The sequence below is a fragment of the Amblyomma maculatum genome, chromosome 3 (assembly GCF_055883805.1).
Source record: "Amblyomma maculatum isolate TAMU_Amacu chromosome 3, ASM5588380v1, whole genome shotgun sequence".
NCBI classification, from domain to species: Eukaryota; Metazoa; Arthropoda; class Arachnida; order Ixodida; family Ixodidae; genus Amblyomma; species Amblyomma maculatum.
Window position 1 is genome coordinate 145511785 of NC_139346.1, and position 23514 is coordinate 145535298.

Sequence of the window (23514 nt, forward strand, 5' to 3'; positions counted from 1 at the left end):
TGTCATGTCATTGTCCAATGCTTGTCAGCGTGAAAGATTAATCATGAATAACCTAATCAAGTTATTTCATTAAGTTTGGCTGGGCCGCGAGAGCTGCAAGGGAAAAGAACGTTTCGACAAAATTAAATGTTTGGCGAAAATTTTTCATGTAAGTAGGTTATTCGTTATTCAAGGCAGAGCTTCAAGTTTTGAACGTCAACGGCTTCGCTGGCGAAGCCTCTCACTTCGAGGGTAAAAGGCATAAAAAAAATCGCGGTTTAGGGACATAACATCCACTCTGTATGTGAGAAATATTTGTTTATATTCCTAATAACGATGAGAAATTATCGGCTTTTCAGTGTACAGAGGCCTCCCCAAAGAACACCTTTGGTGTTTGTGAGACTTCACTTCTTGTGAGAGTTGCCATATTTATCTAAATGTAATGTCATTGCTGTAAGAAAAACTTGAAGATTGCTTCATGGTCCTGCTATTCTGAGCTGAGGAGCTTCTCACTTATGGCATATTTGTTAAAACAAGATGTTGAAATGATGTTCGATGAACGTATTTCCCAGCAACAAACGCTACACTGGAAACATAAAAGTGAGGAAGAAGCGAGGAACAAATTGACAAGTTAAGTCTAAGAAAGATAAACGAAGAAGCTTCCGAGTAATTTTTACCCTAGATTCACCTGCCGGCTGCTCTCAAGTTTGTGGCAGATGCGCAGTTTCGGGTCATTTCTTGTACTCAGTAAGTACAAAAATATCGCCTTTAAACAGACTGCAATTTTAGAATTGAGAACCTCTCCCCTATTACGTTTTTAGTTTACTTCAAATAAAAACACTGCTTATGCGCTTGAAAACGGTGCAATGGTAGTTTTCCTTGGTATTTTTATAATATTGTAACGATTCTTTTTACTTGCTCTCCTCTAATAAAAACTGATTCCATCATAGTCTCTTATTAACCTGTTGCGTGTTATCTTAGAGCTTTGCGTTGTTTAGTGGTCAGAAATGTACAACAGAGCGCTTTAAAGGTGTAAGTATAGTACTGAGCACAGTTATTTTCCGTTTCGTAATGGTTAGCGATGTCAAACCACACCTACATTTGATTTTCTTTTGGCTAAACACTTTTTGTTAATGCTCTGCTCTCCCAGCCTATGTTTCAGAAAACACCTAGATCTAAACTAGTGTTCGTAAGAGACTTGCTTCATTAGTTAGGTTTCTATAGGATTGCTTTTTCCTTACCTGAAGCAGTAGACGCCGCACCTACGCCACTTCCAGAGCAGCCAGCCCCTTTCGAACTTTGTATACACTGTGTCTTTTAGATGTATCTATTTTGGACAATATTCTCGCTCAATGTGCATGCTCTGTCCCCCCTTTGCCTCTACTTGAGCATCCTACAAATCCGCACTGGCGCCAAAATAACAGGAACCGCCATCTGTCACGCGATGCCGCGAGCATGAAGTTGGGCCACCGCGCGCCTTAGGACTCACACATTCTGCTGGCACCGCGAAAAGAGCGTGCACGCCGATCGGGCCTGGCGCCAAGTGCGTTTGCACACCCAGCACGCCACCACGCGCATCAGTTGGCACGCTCGTTCTCGTGCCGTGCAGCGTATCGCTGCCGCGCAGCGATGGCCTCTCGGCACCAGCGTCACGTCGCAGAAAACGCAGTTCGGCGCAAAGTCCGCGTGTGAACGGAGTAGTGTGTATTCAGGCCACGGCATGGAGAGGAAGGGGCAGGAAAAAAATGGCTGATGATTACGCCATCTTAAATGCCAATCAGCCAGCGAAAAACTTTTATTTTTATTATTACCTTGGCTAATCTTATCAAATCCGATCTTTCAACGTCGCAGAAAACGCAGTTCGGCGCAAAGTCCGCGTGTGAACGGAATAGTGTGTATTCAGGCCACGGCATGGGGAGGAAGGGGCAAGAAAAAAATGGCTGATGATTACGCCATCTTAAATGCCAATCAGCCAGCAAAAAATTTTTATTTTTATTATTACCTTGGCTAATCTTATCAAGTCCGATCTTTCAACGTCGCAGAAAACGCAGTTCGGCGCAAAGTCCGCGTGTGAACGGAGTAGTGTGTATTCAGGCCACGGCATGGAGAGGAAGGGGCAAGAAAAAAATGGCTGATGATTACGCCATCTTAAATGCCAATCAGCCAGCGAAAAACTTTTATTTTTATTATTACCTTGGCTAATCTTATCAAATCCGATCTTTCAACGTCGCAGAAAACGCAGTTCGGCGCAGTCCGCGTGTGAACGGAGTAGTGTGTATTCAGGCCACGGCATGGAGAGGAAGGGGCAAGAAAAAAATGGCTGATGATTACGCCATCTTAAATGCCAATCAGCCAGCGAAATGCTTTTCTTTTATTATTACCTTAGCTAATCTCATCAAATCCGATCTTTCAAACTACTGAAGTTGGTTATTGAACTTAAGAAATCTCATCAATTTTCACACGAAGGCAACTTAATTTTACAGCTATGCTGACGTGTTTATATTGCACTTCAATCTCTATATCAGCGGCGTCGTTTCCTCCTCTAAGAATCTTGTTAAAAAACCTTATGACACTAACATCATTTCAGATAAGATCACTTTTAACACGATGTTTGGACTGAAAGTGAAATCTTGCCCAAGACCTGATGATATTCCAAATGACTGCGCTTAAAAAAAGCAATCCCCTCTTATAGTACTCGCTTACCGTCCTATCTTCTTGATATACCCGACCAGTACAACGCTTGAACATTGCCTGAGCCCTAAAATCATTGTTTTGTTTTTTTTTTAATCAGCACAATATTCTATCTTCGTTCCAGCATGGATTCAGAAAGAATTTATCGACCAGTACTGGACGACAGTTGTTCATAGACGCCATATTTTTGTGTTTCAGTACAACTTTTGACCGTATTCAACATGATTAAATATTTTTCAAATTAAAGCAACTCGAACTTCTCATTTCCCTGGCTGCCGGCATTTTCACCTATTTCATCTATCGCTCTTACTACTTATTCAACTGTCTTCCAGATATGTGTAGGGTATACCCTACTGGGCATCGCCTAGTTAACCTCCCTGCCCTTTCTGTTATTTTGTATCTCTCTCTCTCTCTCTATTTCGCTACCCTCCCCTCCTCCTACATTTTTGACCATACACTTCCACATTCCCCTGGTCCGTCACTGCCCACTTCACTCTCCAGGTGCCAAAACTAGTACCGTTCACATTGCTTCCAATATCTAGGGTGCCCTATAGCTTCGCCTTTGTCTGCAGTACAAAATAGCGTTAGCGGTTCCTTCACGATTCCAACGCAGCCATTTATTAGACTCCTCGAGACGTTTGTGTTCCGGATTACCAAAGCGGATTGCGGGAGATCGAGCAAAATATTGGGCCCCAGGTTGGCCAGTGCCCACTGCAATAGGGCGACCCCCTGGGCAGCCAACCTATAGCTGCCCACCGGTTACGCAGATACCCACGCCTCTCGTGCCAAGAACGGACGTCGACGAGGCGCGCTGTAAAATATCCTCGCATTCAGCAGCAGTTGCTTGGTAAACAAGAATGAAGCGGGCTAGCTTCGTAAAAACTATTTGCGTCTTCGTAAAGTCATACCAGATCACACAAGGCCACACAGGCAATCGAGAAAGAAGGGGGAAGGGGGGGGGGGGGGAAGAGGGTACGACATTGCAGCCATATTTGCAGCTGTTTAAAATCACTTTCCAGATTAGTTTCCAAAAAACAAGCTGTATGTTTAGTTTGGATGGGCTATGCGGATATGTACGGCGTCAAAAATTGTCATTCTAGTAATGGCTTAAATTTCAACAACGAACTTTTCATTCAATGCAGTTAGCATCATGTTTATATAGAAAAATTGTAGGCAGGAGTTTCTAAGACTATTTCATTTAGCGCAGGAAGAGGATGATGTAATACCTCATGTAATACTCCTTAAATGGAGCCTTTCAGGTATCAATAAATAAAAATAAATAAATAAACTTCTATTGGCCGTGTAGGAAATCTTTGGCAGAGGCTTTCGCTCTAGGTATTTCATTAATCACCATGCCTCCTTAGATTCGCAAGATGTAAAAGTTCAATCCAAAACCGTCTATTTACGCATACGAAACCGCGGAATTCGGCTAGCGAATTTCAATGTTCGGTGTTCCAAGGTTCGGATCCCATCATTTGTTATATTTTACAATAATTTATCTCCACGAAGAAATTGATACCTCGAACTGATAAACACTAAACGAAAAATTGTGCTTTACTTGGCTTTAGTAATTGTTGCTGCCTTAGTTTGTATCTCATAAAGAACCTCGTATTTTCTATATTTGTTGTATTCATACAACATTCACCCACGCAGGCTGTTCGCTCGAAACTAAAAAAGTCGAAGCCCTAACTGTAAACACCTTAGCATATGTCCGATGCTCACGGCCCATCGGGGTAGCTCATTTATTAGGGCACTCGACTGCTTACTCAACCTGGGAATCCAAACTGCAACCCAGTCGCGGCTATCACATTTCAGTGGAGGTGCAACGCAAGACGCCCGTGTCCTTTTTATGTCAGCGCACCTTACAGAAACAGAGGGGATTCGGAGGCCTCTGCCACGGCATTCCTTTTAGCCTTATTCGTTTATTAGGGACGTTAAACAGCATGAACCAAACCACTTCTCATTCCGTCCACTGATACTGAGAATGTAGTAAACTATAGAAAGCAATGTCACAACCGATATCTTTATTCTATTAAACAACTATGTTTTCTCAATCCCTTCACAGTCCCTAGTATGCTTGCAAGAGTTCATCGCAACTATCCGGTGAAAATACCCGCTGAGTGCGGGTAACGTAAAACGAACCATCATTGCTAGATTGACAGTCGTCGGCTTAAATCCATAACTGCGAGGATTGGGCCGTCACCGCTTGCGTACGCAGCGTTGCTCGCACTCGTCGGCCGTGCGGAACCTGTTGGCGCCTCGCAGGCACCGGTAAGGCAGCAGTGATTCGGGTCCCACGCGCGCGCACGCCATGCCCCGGCTAAGGCCAGGCGTCGTTGCGGCTGCGAACACCGGGTAGCGCAGCAATTGCGCGCTGCAGTGCTCCGTAGGTTCGGGCATCCGACAGCGAAAAGAGCGCCCTGGTCCCGACTGCTTGGTGGCGCAACGCGAACGGCAGGCGCTTCGTGACCGGAAGGCCGGGGGATCGGGAACCGGGCAGTGGCCCATTGGGTAAAGCCACTCGAAACAGCCAGTGCCATTGAAGAACCAAAGCGGCCGCTTCATGTCGGCCCTGCGACATTTGCAGATATTTCAAAACGCACTTATGAGCAAAAAATATTCGTGGCCAGACATTTTACAGTGAAATTAATTTTGAATTCTTACAAATGCCAATTTTAATGTCTTGAAAACGTGAACCAGAAAAGAACAGCGAAAGTTCAAATGTAAGGGCGAAAGCCAAAGTGATGTAAAGAACTGAAAATATTAAGTATTGTTTTTGAGGAACAGTTATCTTTCATCCTTCAAGTACCACCTTAAAGTTGACAAAATTCACTTGTAACAATTCTAGCATGACACCTGGACACTTAAGTAAGCTATATGTGAGAGCGTTCGTAAGAATAATTATATATAGTTCTCCCATATGGTGCTCATCACATTCTCATATATTAAGGAAATAAGAGTTATTAAACGCATTCCTCTTTTGAAAATATGTAAAGGTTTTAGAAGAATATCTAATTACTCTATGTGTCTTGTACATTATTCCCCATCTTTATTGAAACATTGAGAAAGAAGGCAGTCTATTCGATATTTTACATAACAACAGCGTCGTCAAATGGGAAGGGGCATTGCAGTAAACGAAAGTGTTACTGATGTGGACTGGTGGACTATTCATCCAGCTAAAAAACTACTATCTCATATAGCAAGAACGTTGTTCACTCTGACTTCCATCTATATGCACATGGATCACAATCTGGAAACATAGTGGAAGCAGCATTTGTAGTCTTCGACAAACGTTAGGTTCTTATCAACGCAGCAAAATTTACACTTCCATCTTATAACAATAGCCTATAACAGAAGCAACAGCAGTTAAGGAAACAATAAACTATATTAATGATCGCAATCAGGAAAAACACTATCAGATATTAACAGACAGTTTATTGACATTATATGGATTTTTTAATCCTCGTGACTGTTATTGTTTCATCCAAAATATTACAAACGAACGGTTAATTCAGGTACCGCTTACAGAATCTCTCTTACCTACATCAAGGCCCATCACGGAATAATAGGAACCGAAACTCGAATGAATCAGCCAATAAAGCAAAGATCTCGCGGCCTATTTATATAACACCCAACAATGCAAAAGTTTTTAAGAGATAATTATATAAAGAATGGAAAAAGTGGAATCTAATCTAGCAGCAACAGATATCAGAATAACTGGATTCTAAATATTTCAAAGATACCTAAATTCATCCCAAGAAACTCTCTCTCTTCACAAGCAATTAGTGGTCACAGACTTTTTCCTTTTAAATATTTAGCATGCAAGAAAGGGAAGAATGCATTTGTAAGAAACCCGCAAAAACATTTGATCATTATCTAAAAGAACGTAGTTGTTTGGTTCGGTTTGCAAGTTTTAAAGACTAAAAGAGACTCAGGCTATGGAGACGCCGTAGTGAAGAACTGCGGAAATTTCGACCACCTAGGGTTCCTTAAGATGCACTAACATCGCACAGCACACAGGCGCCTTACTTTTTGCCTTCATCGAAAGCGGCCGCAGAGGCCGGGATTCGATTCCGCACCTTTGGGCGCAGTAGTCGAGTGCCCTAACCACTCCACCATCCCGGCAGGGTGAATGTAACTGTGTTGAACAAATTCTTGCACTTCCACAGCTAACACAAGAAGATTAGAGAAGATATAATGCCGATTTGGTTAAAAATCCTAACTGATATAAAATTATTAAGCACATTGTCCAGACCATGAAGAAAACATTTTTCTGTGACTGGACGAAAAAAAGCACCCGAAAAAAAATTTTAAACGTAAACCAAAGGCGGTTATTACCAGGCTGCCAACATATCACACGCAAGCTAAGTGGACAACACTGATATCTATTCCTATGGACAATGTGGCCCAACGTTCCCTACGGGTTGAGTGTTTTTATTCTCCTCCTCCCATTTGGTTAAGTCTTTGCAGTATTTTATGCACATTTTTCTGTAACCTTCCCAATAGGATGAGCATAAAACAAAAAGCAAACAACAAAGTCAGTTTACTGATTTTACTTGCTGCCGCCAGGATGACCCCTACAATATTATCAAGTGCTTTGGGGTGTCATGAGAAGGGAGAAGAGGAAGCTGGAGTGTGAAGAGGAGGAAGCAGAACCTGCTGTGCCTTGGGAACTCTAAGTGCCTAAACTAAACGTAGTGAGTTACGTAGTGAGTACGCAACAGTTGTGGTGGAGGTGCGGGGTAGTCAACACGGATCCCCGTTGTCTCCGACAAAGACGCCGATTCGCTGGCTTACCGCTTTTACGATCGAATATGGCTCAAGACGGTGACGCCGGCCGAGCAACACATACGGTGGCAAACTGACAGCACTATCGCGAGCCGTGCACGTTTTCTGCGACATCTGAGGACGACGTCGACAAGTGGTTGACCAACTACGAACGTATGAGCCGGTACAATCGTTGCGATTCGACCGCTAAACTTGCGGAAGTAGTCTTCTTGGAAGGTATGGGGCTAATTTAGTTTGGCAATCACGAGGGCATATGGCAAGATGGGATCGTTTGACAGAAGAAATCAAGAAGTGGTTTGCCGATGAATCCGCCAAAAAGAAACGCGCGGAGCAAACGTTGCTGCAGCGAGCCCAGGTACCGGGCGAGAAGTAGACCACATATATCGAGGACATTGTGAAGTTGTGCACGATTGTAAACCCACGGATGTCCGAGGAATATAAATTGGGGCGCTTATAGAAAGGGATAGCTGAAGACGTATACACGTTCCCTATTAGCAAATATAATTTGAACTCCGCTGCCGACGTCATCAGGCACTGCCGCACTTTATAAAGCGTGAAGCTGTGTCGTATCGCATCTAGATTTAAGCGGCTGGCCAATGTCGCATCCATCGTGAGTGTTGATGTAAGTGCTCCGGAGTCGATGGCTGATCTATTACACCCGATCATTCGAGAAGAACTGCTGCGCAACGAAGATTTTGAGTGTCTGAAGGAACCCCAATATAACAGTTGAGCTCTGCAGGCAGAACTCGCGACTCCTCCGGCTATCTGGACTACGGCTCGAAATACGCCATGCTTTGACGACCGCAGACAATATGCCGACTGAGTCTCTTCCCAGCAGGTGATGGGTCGGAGAACCGCCTACACAGGCGGGGTGGTTCGTCAGCAACGCAGGCCCGACTACAATTGCCAGCCACAACAAGTTCGCGCCCACTTTAACTCTGACCGGTGGCGGCCGCAATATGTGTTACAGCTGTGGCATGATTGGGCACATCTACAAGTACTGTCGTCGACGAGACGTGCTGCCACAAGACCGTCGCCTCTTGCTCAACGCTTCTCATCGGCCTAATACAGGATATTATCCACCGACCAGTGCACCGACTCATGATATCTACCGCCCGGAACAGATACGAAATTCGTCGCCTGCTTCCGACTACAGCTTGACGCCGCCAACCCAAAGAGAGCGACGCTCACCGTCTCCTCGGAGCCGTTTTTCACCGTCGCCGGGGAATCTACTTTACCAATGCATCGGTCTTTATTTATGTTAAAGAACGAACGCGAAGTATTCATTGACGGCACCCACGCTAAGCATTATTTCACACTGGAGCAAAAGTCTCTGTTATGAGTTTCGTATTCAATAATTGTTTGGGACTTAAAGTTATGTTCAGCGTGTATCAAGCTGTGGTATTCCGTGGTGTTGGCGGTTAATCATTGGTGCCTATGGGTGTGCGATTGGGAACCAAACTTTTCGAACCGAATTCTCAGTGTTGCCTCGTTCCACAAATGAAGTAATTCTAGGTATAGACTTTTTGCAACAGCATGGTGCAACGTTAGAGGGCCGGAATGGACAGATCGCACTGAATACTACGTTGACGTGAGCTTTTGTAGAAGCCTCGTCGCCCGATTTGGGAACCTTTTCTATGTCTTAAGATGCAGTTGTACCTGCGATGTCTGGAGAATTCATCCAGGTTATTTAATTTATACATTTGTGCAACCCTTTTGACCCCGTAGTGGAACCTACAACGCTTACCTGTGCAAAGAAGAGTGTCTTGGTGCTCCGTTGCATAGTTCCAGTGACCAGAGACCACACCTTACTGTGGACTGTGAACTGAAATATTCAGACGAGCCAGCCGTGTTACCTCGTGGCATAAAACAGTCTCATTACGAAGAAAGTGTATCTGATTTCGTGGCGGCACTAAGGGAATGTGTTCTTGAAGGTAAAACACACCCTTTTTCAGAGCCTCGAATCCAGGCAATGATAAACACATCTTATGGAAAACTGAGCGCCGAATTTTGACTGACCTGTTTTCGAAGAATTTTTCCGTTTTCGACTTCACTAGGGACCATCCTCCACCGATTCCAACTTCTCGCATTCTTCATTCGCTTGATACTGGAACCTCTCACCCGAGCAGACACAAGCCCTACGGTGTGTCGCCGAGCGAAGGTCAGCTTATTGACGAACACGTTCACAACATGCTCCAACATAGCGTGATCCAGGAATCAAGTCATTGGGCAGCTCCAATTATCCTCGTTAAAAAGAAAGAGCACATGGCAGTTCCTTGTGGACTATCTTCGGCTTAAGGCCGTAACGAAAAAAGGTGTGCATGAGCTTCCACGTATTGACGATGCCGTCGAATGTCTTCACTCAGCGTCATACTTCCCCGCGGTAAACTTGAGATCGGGGAACTGGCTAATACGGACGAAACCGAGCGACAAAGAAAAGACCGCATTTTTGACACCCAACGGTCTTAATGAGTTCAACGCAATGCCCTTCCGATTGTGCAATGTGCCTGCCACGTTTGAATAATTCATGAACACCATTCTGAGCGAACTTAAGAGAAAAATCTGTTTGTGCTATATGGACGACTTTATGATCTTCGGACTCTTCAGGAGCACAATAGCCGCCTCGCCATTCTTCTTGAGAGCATTTAGAGAGCGGGCTTCGTCCTCAACTATATTAAATGCAACTTTGGCGACTGCCAGAAAATTGCCTTTGATCACTTTCTTCATCAGGATAGTATTCGGCCGAATACTCGGAATATTGAGGCTGCAACCACCTTTTTTACAGCATCGAAATTGGAGTAGGAGCGTAGGAACTTTTTAACACTATTTTCCTACTTTCGGTGTTTTGTGCCCAAATTCGCTGACACTGCATGTCCCCTCTTGTGTCTTTTGCACAAAGATGCCCCGTTCATTTGGACTGCTGTCTCTGCTTTCCATGTCATTCAAAGCTAACTAAAATGAGCACTACTAACCTGTGTCCCAGGAACGCATTACAGAAAAGCAGCTTTCATATCATGCAAGATAGCTTTATGCAAGAAGAGGAACGTTTCATAGAATCAAGGTTCTCTATGCACGTAATTCAAGGGATCTCTGAAAAACTGCTGAAGGCAGTAAGGACGAAGCAAATGAAGCCGGCAGATAAAAGGGAAATTAAAGATTGAAGCATGCCTTACGTGCACGCGCTTTCACACGACATACAAAAGGTCGCCAATCATCAAGATGTTCAAGTGATTTTTTCCACCCCACATAAACTGGCTAGTTTGTGCAGGAGAATTAGAAATAAGAATTCACAGTGCAGTTTCAGCCAGAAGACAGTTTATTTCATGTGCTACGCCAGTTGTATAATGCGTTCCATTATCAAGCAGAAAAATCTATGTTGGACAGAAGGGTCGATGTTTAAATGCCTGACTTCGTGAGCATGAAAGATCGTACTTTATTCTTTGCAGCCCGACAAACACACTCTTATGGTCCGTAAATGCATGACTCTTGGTTTGCACGTCACTTACGCATACACGCCCGGCGCAAAGACGCTGGCGCGGTTGCGGGCACAGAGACTGACGCGACGGCGGGCGCGCGCCGCTTCATCCCTGGCATGACGTCACATATCACGTGATGCAGCGATGGTGGCGCCGCCGCCGCGTCGCGCGCGACGGCGCGATATGAGGCCCCATCTGCAGCCGGTGTGACGTCATCACGTGGCGTCACATCATGTGATCTCACTTCAAGGTCAATGGTGGCCACCGCCGGGAGGCGACCGGCGGCGTGATATGAGGCCCCATCTGATTGATTAAAACTTTAATTTCCACCGATTTAGGAGGCCCCCTACTCCCCGCTCCTGGCACGCAGGCCTGAGGAACGGGGACTGGAACCTCCGCGACTAAGGACTGGCGAATATACATTGGTTATTCGCGGCCTCAGCCGCCAGGCGGACGGCTTTCTGCTGGTCAGCGGGGACGTCGCTTCGCAGCAGGGTTACCCAGGCTTCTCTACTTTTAATGTTGTCCCTAGCGCCCGGAGACTTAGGGCATTCCCAAAGTATATGGTCGAGGGTCCCCCTCGCTTCGCAGGCTTTACATTTATCGTTTTTTCTCTCATCTGGGTGTGAAAAAACCAGACAGGGTTCGGGAAATTTCCGGCTTGTAATCGCCGCCAGGTTAGGCCTCTTTATTATTTAAGCTAGGATCCGGTGGCGGCATCAGACGTCTTCCTAATCTATAATTTTCGATTATTTCTTTATAGGTTTGTTCGTCTATCGCCTGGCAGTCGGGCGGCTCCGCGTTTGCCCGGAAGTAGAGATCTCGGGCTAAATCATGGGCCGCCTCGTTGCCAGGGACGGAACTGTGTGCTGGGACCCAAATTAGGGTGATTTTGCGATCGATTTTAGTTGCAGCTTTTAGAATTCGGGCGGCTTCTTGCGAGACCCTGCCTTTTCCGATATTCCAGAGAGCAGTTTTACTGTCGCTAAAGATCAATCTAGCCTTCGTTCCGACGCAAGCGAGCGCTATTGCGACCTCTTCAGCCGTGTCTAAGTTTCTGCTTCGGATGGTGGCGGAGACGACTAGTGCGTCGCTACCATCAACTACCGCGGCGACTGCCGCCCCTGATGGCCGCTTGCAGCGTCTACGTTGGCAACTTCTTTTACTCTGAATTCTTTTGCACTTTTAACCAGTGCTTCTGCTCTCTTCTCCCGTCTCTCCTTGTGGTATTCCGGGCGCATGTTGCGGGGGAGAGGACGGGCAATGATGTTCTCGCGACATTGTGGTGGTAGGGCAACCTTGTCGGCTGTGCCCCTATCTATTTTTCGACCCACCCATTCTAAGATGGTTCGACCCGTGCTCGACCTACTTAATCTTTCATGTTGGACGATTCTCACCGCTTCAGCAAGTTCCGTCCAACTATTATGCACTCCCATTTTTATCAGGCGTTCCGTAGAAAAGGAGATTGGTAGACCCAGCGCCCTCTTGACGCAACGCCTGATGAGTGCGTCTATCTTATCTTTTTCATTGGTCCTGATGTTGAGGAACGGTGTGGCATAGCATATTCGACTTATTATGTACGCCTGCATCAGTCTCAAGAGGCTTCTCTCTTTGAGGCCTCTGCCTTTGAATGCAATCCTCCTAAATATTCCTGTTACTTGCGTCGCGTCGGTAGTAAGTTTTTTTTATCGTTCCGTCGTTATACCCGTCCTCTTGAATAAAAAGTCCGAGGATTCTGATTTGCTGGACTCTTGGTACGGTTTTGCCGTCGACCTTAATTTCTACGTTAAAGTCGCCCTTGCACCTAATTGATTTTGGATTATATATGAAAAGTTCGGATTTTTGCGGAGAGCACGAAAGACCCCTTTCGGCCGCGTAGGACACAATGGTGTCCGCCGCCGCCTGTAGGCGTTCCACTATGCTGCCATCGTTGTCATTGTTCATTCAGAGATTAACGTCGTCCGCGTAAATGCTGAACTTCAGGTCTTTTTAAGCCCCGTCTGCAGCCGGTGTGACGTCATCACGTGACGTCATGTCACGTGACCCCACTTCAGGGTCAATGGTGGCCACCGCCGGGCGTCGCGCGAAGGCCCGAAACCTACTTTAATATGCTTCGCATAATAAACGAAAAAATAAGAAATTACTATTACAGGATACGAACAGATGTTTTAATCACTTATTGCTGAGGTAAGTAGTGTCAATCCATTGCGCCACGGAAGCAACGGTTACGGCCCGCTTTAAACCAGCTATTATTTCTTCTTACAATATTTCCGCTATCTATCGCCAGGTGATGCTGCTCAGACGACACTACCGTTGAGGGAACGGAATCACGCTGCGGCGGGGACTAGCCAGCCACCGAATCTTTATCTGTTGTAGGCCGTCATTGCACCCGCCACCGCTTCGGTGGTGGTGAGCGACGGCGGTTGCGGCGCGCGTCGTTCTCTCCCTCTTCCTTTTTTTTCTCTATATTCTCTTCTGTCCGCACGAGGCAGCGGCGGTGGCTCAGCTACAAAACCAATAGCAGGCCCGTGCATTTTCTTTTCCTTCTTCCTACAGCCACAACAACAACAGCACAAAGAACGGGAGTCTCCCCTGATGGGACTGGGACAGGTGCGTCGCCGCCACTTGCGGCGGGGGCTTGCCTGTCACCGAATTTTTATCTCTTTTCAGTCATTGCACCCACGACAGCTGTTGTTGCGGCGCGCGTCCTTCTCTCCCTCTTCCTTTTCTTTCGTCTCTATTTTCTCTTCTGTCTGCCCCGCCGGGGTGGTGCAGTGGTAAGACGCCCGACTACTGTGCCGGAGTTCCCGGGTTCGAACCCGACCTCGGCGGCTGCGTTTCGATGGAGGCGAAACGAAGAGGCATCGTGTGCTGTGCGATGTCAGCGCACGTTAAAGATCCCCAGGTGGTCGAAATTACTCCGTAGCCCTCCACTACGGCTCCTCTTTCTCTCTTTCCACTTTCACTCCTACCTTCCTCCCTTCCTTACGGCGCAGTTGCGGTGTCCACAGAAAACAAGTGAGACAGTTACTGCGCCTTTCCCTTCCTACAAATAAGTCAGTCAGTCTCTTCTGTCTGCACAAGGGTCGCACCGCCGGGGTGGTGCAGTGGTAAGACGCCCGACTACTGTGCCGGAGTACCCGGGTTCGAACCCGACCTCGGCGGCTGCGTTTCGATGGAGGCGAAACGAAGATGCGTCCGTGTGCTGTGCGATGTCAGCGCACGTTAAAGATCCCCAGGTGGTCGAAGTTACTCCGTAGCCCTCCACTACGGCCCCTCTTTCTCTCTTTCCACTTTCACTCCCATCTTCCTCCCTTCCCTTACGGCGCGGTTGCGGTGTCCGCAGAAAACAAGTGAGACAGTTACCGCGCCTTTCCCTTCCTATAAATAAAATCAGTTTTAAAAAAAATCAGCGGAGGTAGCTCAGCTACAGAGCCAGTAGCAGGCCCGTGCATTTTCGTTTCCTTCTTCCTACAGCCACAACAACAACAACAATATTACTTTTCAGAACACACATCTCCATAGCCTGAACAAGATGTACATGAAGTCATTGTCTAATGTGAACGTCTAATGTCTAATAAAACTTTTTCTAAACACATGAAGTCATATAGGCTAGATTAATGTCTTGAATTATTGTAAAATTTAATACTGTGGCTATTTAAAAAGGGCAAACATGTATAAAATAATTAATGATGTGCATAAATATTGACTGGGGAGAACTTGAACTAGGGCTTCCCATCAATTACCTACGTTGGACCCCTATGAGAATAATGTGGCAAGCCCACGTGCGGCTTGCGGTATAGAACCCGCATCGGTTCTATGTCATTATCTGAGGGACTAACAGAAATAAAAAATAAATGTTCATTCAGAGCGGCTGCCCGAATATGTCCAAAGTAGGACCATCGGGGGGAGTTAGCGGGATGTGCCGTTTTGGCAATGTGGGAAAAATGTGGGCAGCCCCGAAAGGGCTGCCTGCATCGGTCCCTAGTGGGGCCCATCGGGGCTTTGTCGACAGCCCCCCTTCAGGCCTACGTCAGCTCCTTTTGCAGCACCCACATTGAGCCCACCGGGGCTGTCCTGCATTGCCTACATCGGACCCACCGGAGCCCCACCTTCATAGCCCCCTTTGTGCTACCTGGGATATTATCGAACAGAATTTTTACGACGAAAGCGCTTCCTGGCTCGTGGGTGGCGTAGACGGAAGTGTCTGCAAGAAATTGTCGCAAGAAATGGCACTTGAACAAAAAAAGGAAAAGCCTGTCTCCAGGAGGAATCGAACCACTTCGACCTCCTCAGAACGGAAACCACTACCCTAGGCCAGGCTCATTAGAAACAAAACTTAATTGCCTTGTCTAGCGTAAGGATGATAGTAGCAATGACAATGACGATGCAGTTAGTGATCATGATAATTAGGATAGTGACGACAATAATGAAGCGGCAATTAGTGACAACTATAATAATGGTAGCAGCAATGACAATAACGGTGAATTTAGTTGATATTGATTATCGTAGCGATAATAACGAATTTGATGATGGTACCGGTGATAATGACAATGCAGTTAGTACGAACAGCCCTGTAAAGTGACTTTCACCATTTCAGCTCCTAAGCAGACTTAAACGCACTCCTTTAATTTTTCAAAGACTGTTGCACGGAGAAGAGAGAGGAGTGCTAGACAAAGCAGTTGTGTCCCGCAATGTTTACACGAAAAATGAGTGGGGGAGGGGTGTCCAACTTATGCTGCAATATTTACAGCCGTCCATGCAAAAGGCTTGCTTTTGATAAAAAACGCAGATTTCTTTCTTAAATCCACCGACAAAGATGGCAACCGCGACAGAAGCAGTGCCTGGCTCTGCACGCCACTTGTACGTGCAGCTACGCGACAATCACATTACCCACAGCGCATTTTGGCATTACAGTGAAGGGAGGGAAGGAGGGAGGAATTACAGTATGTACTGCTCTACAGGAAAACAATTAGCTGTCGAGGAAATGATTTATTTCCCGGTGGGCTACATTCACTGATGCAGGCAACGGCCAATGCCAAAATACATGAAATAAGCCTCAGGAAAAATAGAGGAAATATTCTATGAAGTGAAAGGGATGTAATCAGAATGCACATATAGAAATTGACTTTATTTTAACGGAGTAAACGTCAAGCTTTGAAATGTTTTCAGTAGACTCTTGCTGTGGAAACTTTGTGAATTGTTTACTTATCTTCTTCTGTAAAATGCAACAATTGAGTGCGAAAATTTGCAACTCAATATTGTCATCGTGAAGTGATTCATGCATTTACCTTCCCTGCTATAAAGTACTTGCGCGGGGTGGCAAAATATATCAAAATGAAACATTATAACCCCTTTTGCCTAAACTTTGTCTTACTCTGCCATTACTGGTTAGCCTATAAACTAGCCGCTTTCCAGAAGCAGACGTCGCATCTCGCAGTTTCGAAAACGAACGTCTCTCACCATAGCCTCATCTCTCAATGAAAACTTCCGGCCTTCCCACAGCTTCGAAACTGCCCCCTCTACAGTTGCACTTACGGAAATTAATTTCTGGATGTCTGGGGGTCGAATTACTCCGCAGCCCTCCACTACGGCTCTTTCTCTCTATCCACTTTCACTCCCATCTTCCTCCCTTCCCTTACGGCGGGGTTTAGGTGTCCACAGAAAAGAAGTGTTACAGATACTGCGCCATTCCCTTCCTGTGAACCACGTAATATTATCTGGATGCCGGGCACGTACGTTAAAAATCCCCAGGTGGTCGAAATTACTCCGCAGCCTTCCACTACGGCTCCTCTTTCTCTCTATCCACTTTCACTCCCATCTTCCTCCCTTCCCTTACGGCGGAGTTTAGGTGTCCACAGAAAACAAGTGTTACAGATACTGCGCCATTCCCTTCCTGTGAACCACGTAATATTATCTGGATGCCGGGCACGTACGTTAAAAATCCCCAGGTGGTCGAAATTACTCCGCAGCCCTCCACTACGGCTCCTCTTTCTCTCTATCCACTTTCACTCCCATCTTCCTCCCTTCCCTTACGGCGGAGTTTAGGTGTCCACAGAAAACAAGTGTTACTGCGCCGTTCCCTTCCTGTGAACCACGTACTATTATCTGGATGCCTGGCACGTACGTTAAAGATCCCCAGGTGGTCGAAATTACTCCGCAGCCCTCCACTACGACTCCTCTTTCTCTCTTTCCACTTTAACTCCCACCTTCCTCCCTTCCCTTACGGCGCGGTTGCGGTGTCCACAGAAAACAAGTGGCACGCCTTTCCCTTCCTATTAATCAATCACTGGATGCCTGGCAGATGGCACATTTGCACCAGGGAGCAGTGCTTTAATGTTTCTCCAGACATATCGCTGTGTTCAGCGAGATATAATTTGTAAATATGTTTTGGAGGAATTTTTTTGCCGAACACTTGCTCAACCGACCTTGATTCATAGGTTTTTCACTTAACCAGGAGCTGGTGGCGATGCTTTTATCTTTTTATAGTTACTCGAACTACGTGCCTACCACTTGTACCAAAATGAAAACGCTTTACGCCGCCAACTAAGAACGCGCATTCATTTCGGGGATTTCTTCATATTTAAGGACTTCTCCCAGATGCCTCCTCTGCACTTGAACTCAGAAATCCTTACGTACACTCAGCCTTCATAACACAAACAAAGCACGAACACATGAGGGTCCAGCTGCTACCTGCTCAAACTTTAACATATTTCAAAGATGACCGCACAACACTCACAGTGTACCGATTAAAGCATTTCTCTTTGTTCTCATTTTACTTACTCATATTGCATCTATGGTGGCAAAGCGGTTTCCATGTGATAACACTAGTCCGTGGTCGTGGGATCGAATTACTGCAGCGGCGGCTATGTTTCGATGAAGGTGAAATGCAAATACGCCAGTATGCATTTCGAATCCAGCGTACTTTAAATACCATCAAGGGATTGAAATCCCCGAGCGCCCGACTGCGGCGTGCGGCAAAAGCGCATGCCTGGCCTGTGGACGTTAAACTACAGAATGTAATCGCTGACCTATTGCGACGAAACATATCGTACTTTATTTTGAGATGAGGTTAAGTTGGACCTACTGCCTGCAGTTCAGTGATATCAGCGAAATTTCGGATTGGTGATAGACAAGACCTTAATTGGCAGTCCAGAGTATCAGATCTAAACGTGGTTCGAGGTAAGAAGCTTCATTTCTACTCTATTCATTTCTAAAGGCTGCGTTGCAGTGCAGAGTGATTGCAGCCAAACGGTTTGTCCAAACCAAAAAAAGCTTAGGCCTCTTGTTCCGCAGTGCACACGAACCTTCCGCATGACCCAAACAGTGGCCTCTGGCTGCAGCCCCGAGCTTGCGCGGTGACGTTCTTCGGCAGACAGGCCCTGCGGCACGCGACAGTAGAGGCGAAGCGGTTGGCACCCTTGGCACAAACGTGCGCACTGTCGTCGGTTGCCGCCGTGCACAGGCCCTCGCTGCGCTTGTAGTAGAAGAACGAGCGACGAGGCCGCGCGCAGTACGTGTACCACACGGCACCGCAGGGGTCCCCGTGAAGCTGCACAGGAAATGCGAGCGGCCATCCTTTATGCAGGAAGTATGAACAAATATGAAATATAACCTAAGGCTGACCAAATCATAGGCAGCTGAAATTACGAGCAGGCAAGCTTGAGTGGTCTGCTTCTCTGAGTTATAATCACTATAGAAACATGCCCTCAATGGCTCTCCGCGTTTACTATGGCCAAGCTAGTAATAGTAAGCTCTGTGACAGTTTTCAGGTTGTTGCCATAGCATTTATTGAGTAAACCTTCACTCAAGTATAAAAGCGGCCTGATTTAAAAAAAAACGCAGTTTCAAGAGTGCTGCATTCTAGAAGGTCATGCCTTCAACTCCTGTTTGTCCAATATATTTTAATTCAATCTGTTAAAATTAAAATACAAGTTAGGCAGTAAAAAATGCAGGCCAGTCAGAACATAGAGGTTTTCACGATATATAGTAAAGAAAACGTATGTTGCGGCCAATGAAACTATAGAAAATCATCTCAAAGATCGATTTCGTAACGTGTGAACGCTTTTGGGATAAAAACATAAATATTGTTGTCAAATAGGCACCATCCGAGGACTATTTTCAGAATAAACCTTAAATATATTTGAGAATGAGAATAAGAATCCCACTTTTGTTTACCCTCGTCACACGTGATTTCAGTGGAAGAAAGAAACATGTTTCCTGCATTTGTATTTGAACACAACTGAAGCGTCTGACTGTGTTCATATAGTGCTAACGCTAACGAAAATATTAGCTTTTTTTTATTGCTTTAGCGCCGCTTTTTACGGGATCACAATAACCTGGAAGCGAAAAGCGGCTGTAGTCGTGTCACCTTGGTAAAGGCACATTGCGGTCAAAAGTCATATCTCTTTCATAAAAGGCTAAATGTCTATCAGTGGAACCATTTTTGGAGCGGAAGCTCCAGTTCACGCACGGAAAGCACAAGGGCATGTGCTTCCACATCACTGACATTAAAAGCATGCGCCTAACCGCCTGACTCGCTGGCTGGCAGGTGCGCCTGAATAAGTGACTAGTCATTCAAGAACCGGTCGCAGGTACTGGTAGGTGGAATGGGAATCGAAGACGCCAGGCCGATTCTGACCATCCTATAGATGATGGGCGCCGTTTAATAATTCGACATATTAAAAAAATCGCGAAATAAAACGGCAGTGAGTCACCTTGACAAAATTAATTGTAGGTGCCCGCCTAAAGCAGCAAGTGTTGCAGCGATAGCCTCGTAACATCGCATTTTCAGTCCGCGGTTTTTATTTATTTTTTTGTGGGGGTTGGAGAAAGGAATGCGCCTTATACATTTGGGTGGACACCTTCACCTAACCAGGTCAAGGTAATGCTTTCATATTTTAACCTGATACCGTTAAAAACCCCGTGTCGCAGAGAAGCTGCTTTCGGCATTCTGGTGGCAACAAGAAAATCTGAAGAAAGTAAAGAAGCCATAAATGTTCGGAGAAAACACGCGGAGTCGAACATGGTTCCTTCGCACCGCACTGCGAGACGAGCACGCAACCACTGCGTCGCAGAGCCTTTTTTTTTTTCTTTATTGCCTGACTTCGGCACAATACACAAAACCACTTACAGGGCACAATGAGCATTCATTAATACGAAAATCGTCCAGGTGGGTTGTGGCGTCGTCATGCTAAAATTCTCTTAGGGTCACTAATGGCTCCAATCTTCCGAGCCACTCGGGAGCTTCAGGAGCACGTTTCTCAATTTCAATATATCTATTCATGCCTTCCCGAAAATAGATCCATGCTGGCCGTGCGTCAGGATCGCAATGGTATCCTGCCATTCTCGACAGCCAAATACAGTGGAGGGCCATTAGCATAATAAGGTCAAAAGGCACCCCATCCTCATTCTCTACTGGCAAGTACCTAATACCATGCGAATCTCAGAGCCTAATTGCTTCTCTTCGAATACAGGTGGTCCGAACGTATGCATTGCCTTATGACTTTCAGCTAATACTTATAGGTGCATCATTAGAAAGAAACTCATTAGTAATATTTAAGCGAGTAACAAATAACATTTCCGCTTTGCTTACCTGCCAAGCGGCACTCACTTGAAAATTCCTTCGACCGCACAACGCTGCCGTAACAGATGGCGTGAACCACCACCCGATTTGAAGCCTTATATATCCATCCATCGTCTTCAAAGCATTGCAGTTTAAATGCTGCCGCGTTGAACTGCTGCCGCGATGGAGGCGAAACGAAGAGGCGTCCATGTGCTGTGCGATGTCAGCGCACGTTAACGATCCCCAGGTGGTCGAAATTACTCCGTAGCCCTCCACTACTGATCCTCTTCCTCTCTTTCCACTTTCACTCCCATCTTCCTCTCTTCCTTTACGGCGCGATTGTGGTGTCCACAGAAAACAAGTGAGACAGTTACCGCGCCTTCCCGTTCCTATAAATAAATCAGTCTCGTGCAGACAGAAGAGAAAATAGAGAAGAAAGAAAAGGATGAGGGAGAGAAAGACGCGTGCCGCAACAACAGCCGTCGTCCACCACTGAAACGGTGGAGGGTGCAATGACGGCCTACAACAGAAAAACTTTCTTGACAGGCTAGCCCCCGCAGCAAGCGGCGGTGACCTTCCTGTCCCAGCCCCATCAGGGAAGTACAGCTCTTTTAACGTGCGCTGGCTGATTTATTTATAAGAAGGGAAAAGCGCGGTAACTGACTCACTTGTTTTCTATGGACCCCTCAACCGCGCCGTAAGGGAAGGGAGGAAGGTGAGCGAGAAGGGGAAAAGAGAGAAAGAGGAGCACTAGTGGAGGGCTACGGAGTAATTTCGACCATCTGGGGATCTTTAACGTGCGCTGACATCGCACAGCACACGACGCCTCTTTGTTTCGCCTCCATAGAAACGCAGCCGTCGAGGTCGGTTTCGAACCCGGGTACTCCGCAACGCGCGCTGACCTCATCTGTCTCTCTTTGTACTTTCGTGCGCTGATTAACTGATTGATTTATCCTGATTTATTGATTTATTTTGATTGATTTATAGGAAGGGAAAGGTGCGGTAACTGTCTCACTTCTTTTCTGTGGACACCTTAACCGCGCCGCAAGGTAAGAGAGGAAGGTGGGAGTGAAAGTGGAAAGAGAGAAAGAGGAGCCGTAGTGGAGGGGAGTAATTTCGACCACCTGGGGATCTTTAATGTGCGCTGACATCGCACAGCACACGGACGCCTCTTCGTTTCGCCTCCATCGAAACGCAGCCACCGAGTGATTTATTCTTATTCGCACCGTAAGGAAGGGAAGAGACAAAGGAGGAGTGAAAGTACAAAGAGAGACAGATGAGCCGTAATGGAGGGCTACGGAGTAATTTCAACCGCCTGGGGATCTTTGATGTGAACTAATGTGAACTGACACCGACCCGGGAGGTATTGTACTCCCCTGATTGGGCTGGGGCAGGTAGGTCAGCGCCGCTTGCGGCGGGGGCTAGCCTGCCACAGAATGTTTATCTGCTGTAGGCCGTCATTGTACCTGCCACCATTTCGGTGGTGGACGACGGCTGTTGTTGCGGCGCGCGTCTTTCTCTCCCTCTTCCTGTTCTTTATTTTCTTTTCTGTCTGCACAAGGCAGCGGAGGTATGGAGGCGAAACGAAGAGGCGTCGTGGGCTGTGCGATGTCAGAGCACGTTAAAGATCCCCAGGTGGTCGAAATTACTCCGTAGCCCTCCACTACGGCTCCTCTTCCTCTTTCCACTTTCACTCCCATCTTCCTCCCTTCCCTTACGGCGCGGTTGCGGTGTCCACAGAAAAACAAGTGAGACAGTTACCGCGCCTTTCCCTTCCTATAAATAAATCAGTTAATCAGGCAGCGGAGGTGGCTCAGCTACAGAGCTAGTAGCAGGCCCGTGCATTTTCTTTTTCTTTTCCCTACAGCCACAACAAGAACTGAAACCGTAAGGCTGGCCCTGATGGGGCTGGGACAGGTAGGTCACCGCCGCTTGCGGTCCCGGGAGCTAGCCTGCCAGTGAAGTTTTATCTGTTGTAGGCAATCATTGCACCCGCCACCGCTTCGGTGGTGGTGGACGACGGATATAGTTGCGGTGCGCGTCTTTCTTTCACTCTTCTTTTTTCTTTCTTGTCTATTTTCTCTTCTGTCTGCACGAAGCAGCGGAGGTGGCTCAGCTACAGAGTCAGTAGCAGGCCCGTAAATTCTTTTTTCTTACCTCCTACAGACACAACCACAACACCGCTCAGAACGCGGACGTCGCTTCGTTTCGCCTCCATCAAAACGCATCCGCCTGCGGTCGGTTTTGAACCAGGGTACTTCGGCACAGTAGTACGGCATTTTAACCACTGCCGTGGTGGGGCACGACAATTTTCTTCCTGTCCTGAACAGTGCAGCTGGAAATCGCAAACAGGTCTGTCTACCTGGTGTGACCAGAATTTACCGCTCTTCTTTCTTTGGCACTGATCATCTTTATACTCCAGCGATATGCCTCTTTTTCTAAAACGTCAACCAACCATAAAACGTCACTGCATGTCCATTTCACTGCCAATGGTTCGCTTTAAACAGGTGCACCAATCCCCCCCCCCCCCCCCCCAGCTTAAGAAACAAGCTTCTACTGAGACCGTAGCTATACCAGTACCGGTATAAAGCTCTCTGCGCACTTACTGGATTTCGGTGTAATCGTGGTGCATGGCGAATACCCGATGTCTGTGCAGAGGACTCTACGGAGACCACCCTCGTGTGTTCCGCCCGGTTCTCTTCGCTGGGACCGGCCTCGCCCAATAAGGGCCGGCCGTATCTGTAGCAGAGCTCGAGAACAACCGCCGTGACACTGAGCGTGAAGCCCACCGCGAGGATGCAGAGAAACATTCTGAGGCTCCATGGGTCCACATGTACGCCGCGCGACGCTCCGATGTCCACGCTAGTCCGGCGTTCGTGACAGCAGCGCGGCAAAAGAGTGTTGGATAAATGCGATGAGCGGCTGTGCCTTGTGGCTGTTTTTGGCGTTGGAAAGAACGTATCCGATGAGCCGCCTAGCATCACTGGCTCTTCTTCTTCTGTCTTCTTCTTCGCC

The 23514-nt window shown here is 46.8% G+C and overlaps 1 protein-coding gene across 1 annotated transcript; it reads right to left on the bottom strand.

Moving 5' to 3' along the window:
- Nucleotides 1-4589: 4589 nt before the first annotated feature.
- Nucleotides 4590-23309, bottom strand: LOC146196253 (uncharacterized). Its single transcript, XM_084596959.1, has 3 exons — nt 23166-23309; nt 18242-18486; nt 4590-5242 (listed from the first exon to the last, which is right to left on the bottom strand). Exons 1-3 carry the CDS (start codon nt 23307-23309, stop codon nt 4870-4872), a joined length of 762 nt encoding a protein of 253 aa, XP_084453085.1. The 3' UTR covers nt 4590-4869.
- Nucleotides 23310-23514: the final 205 nt, after the last annotated feature.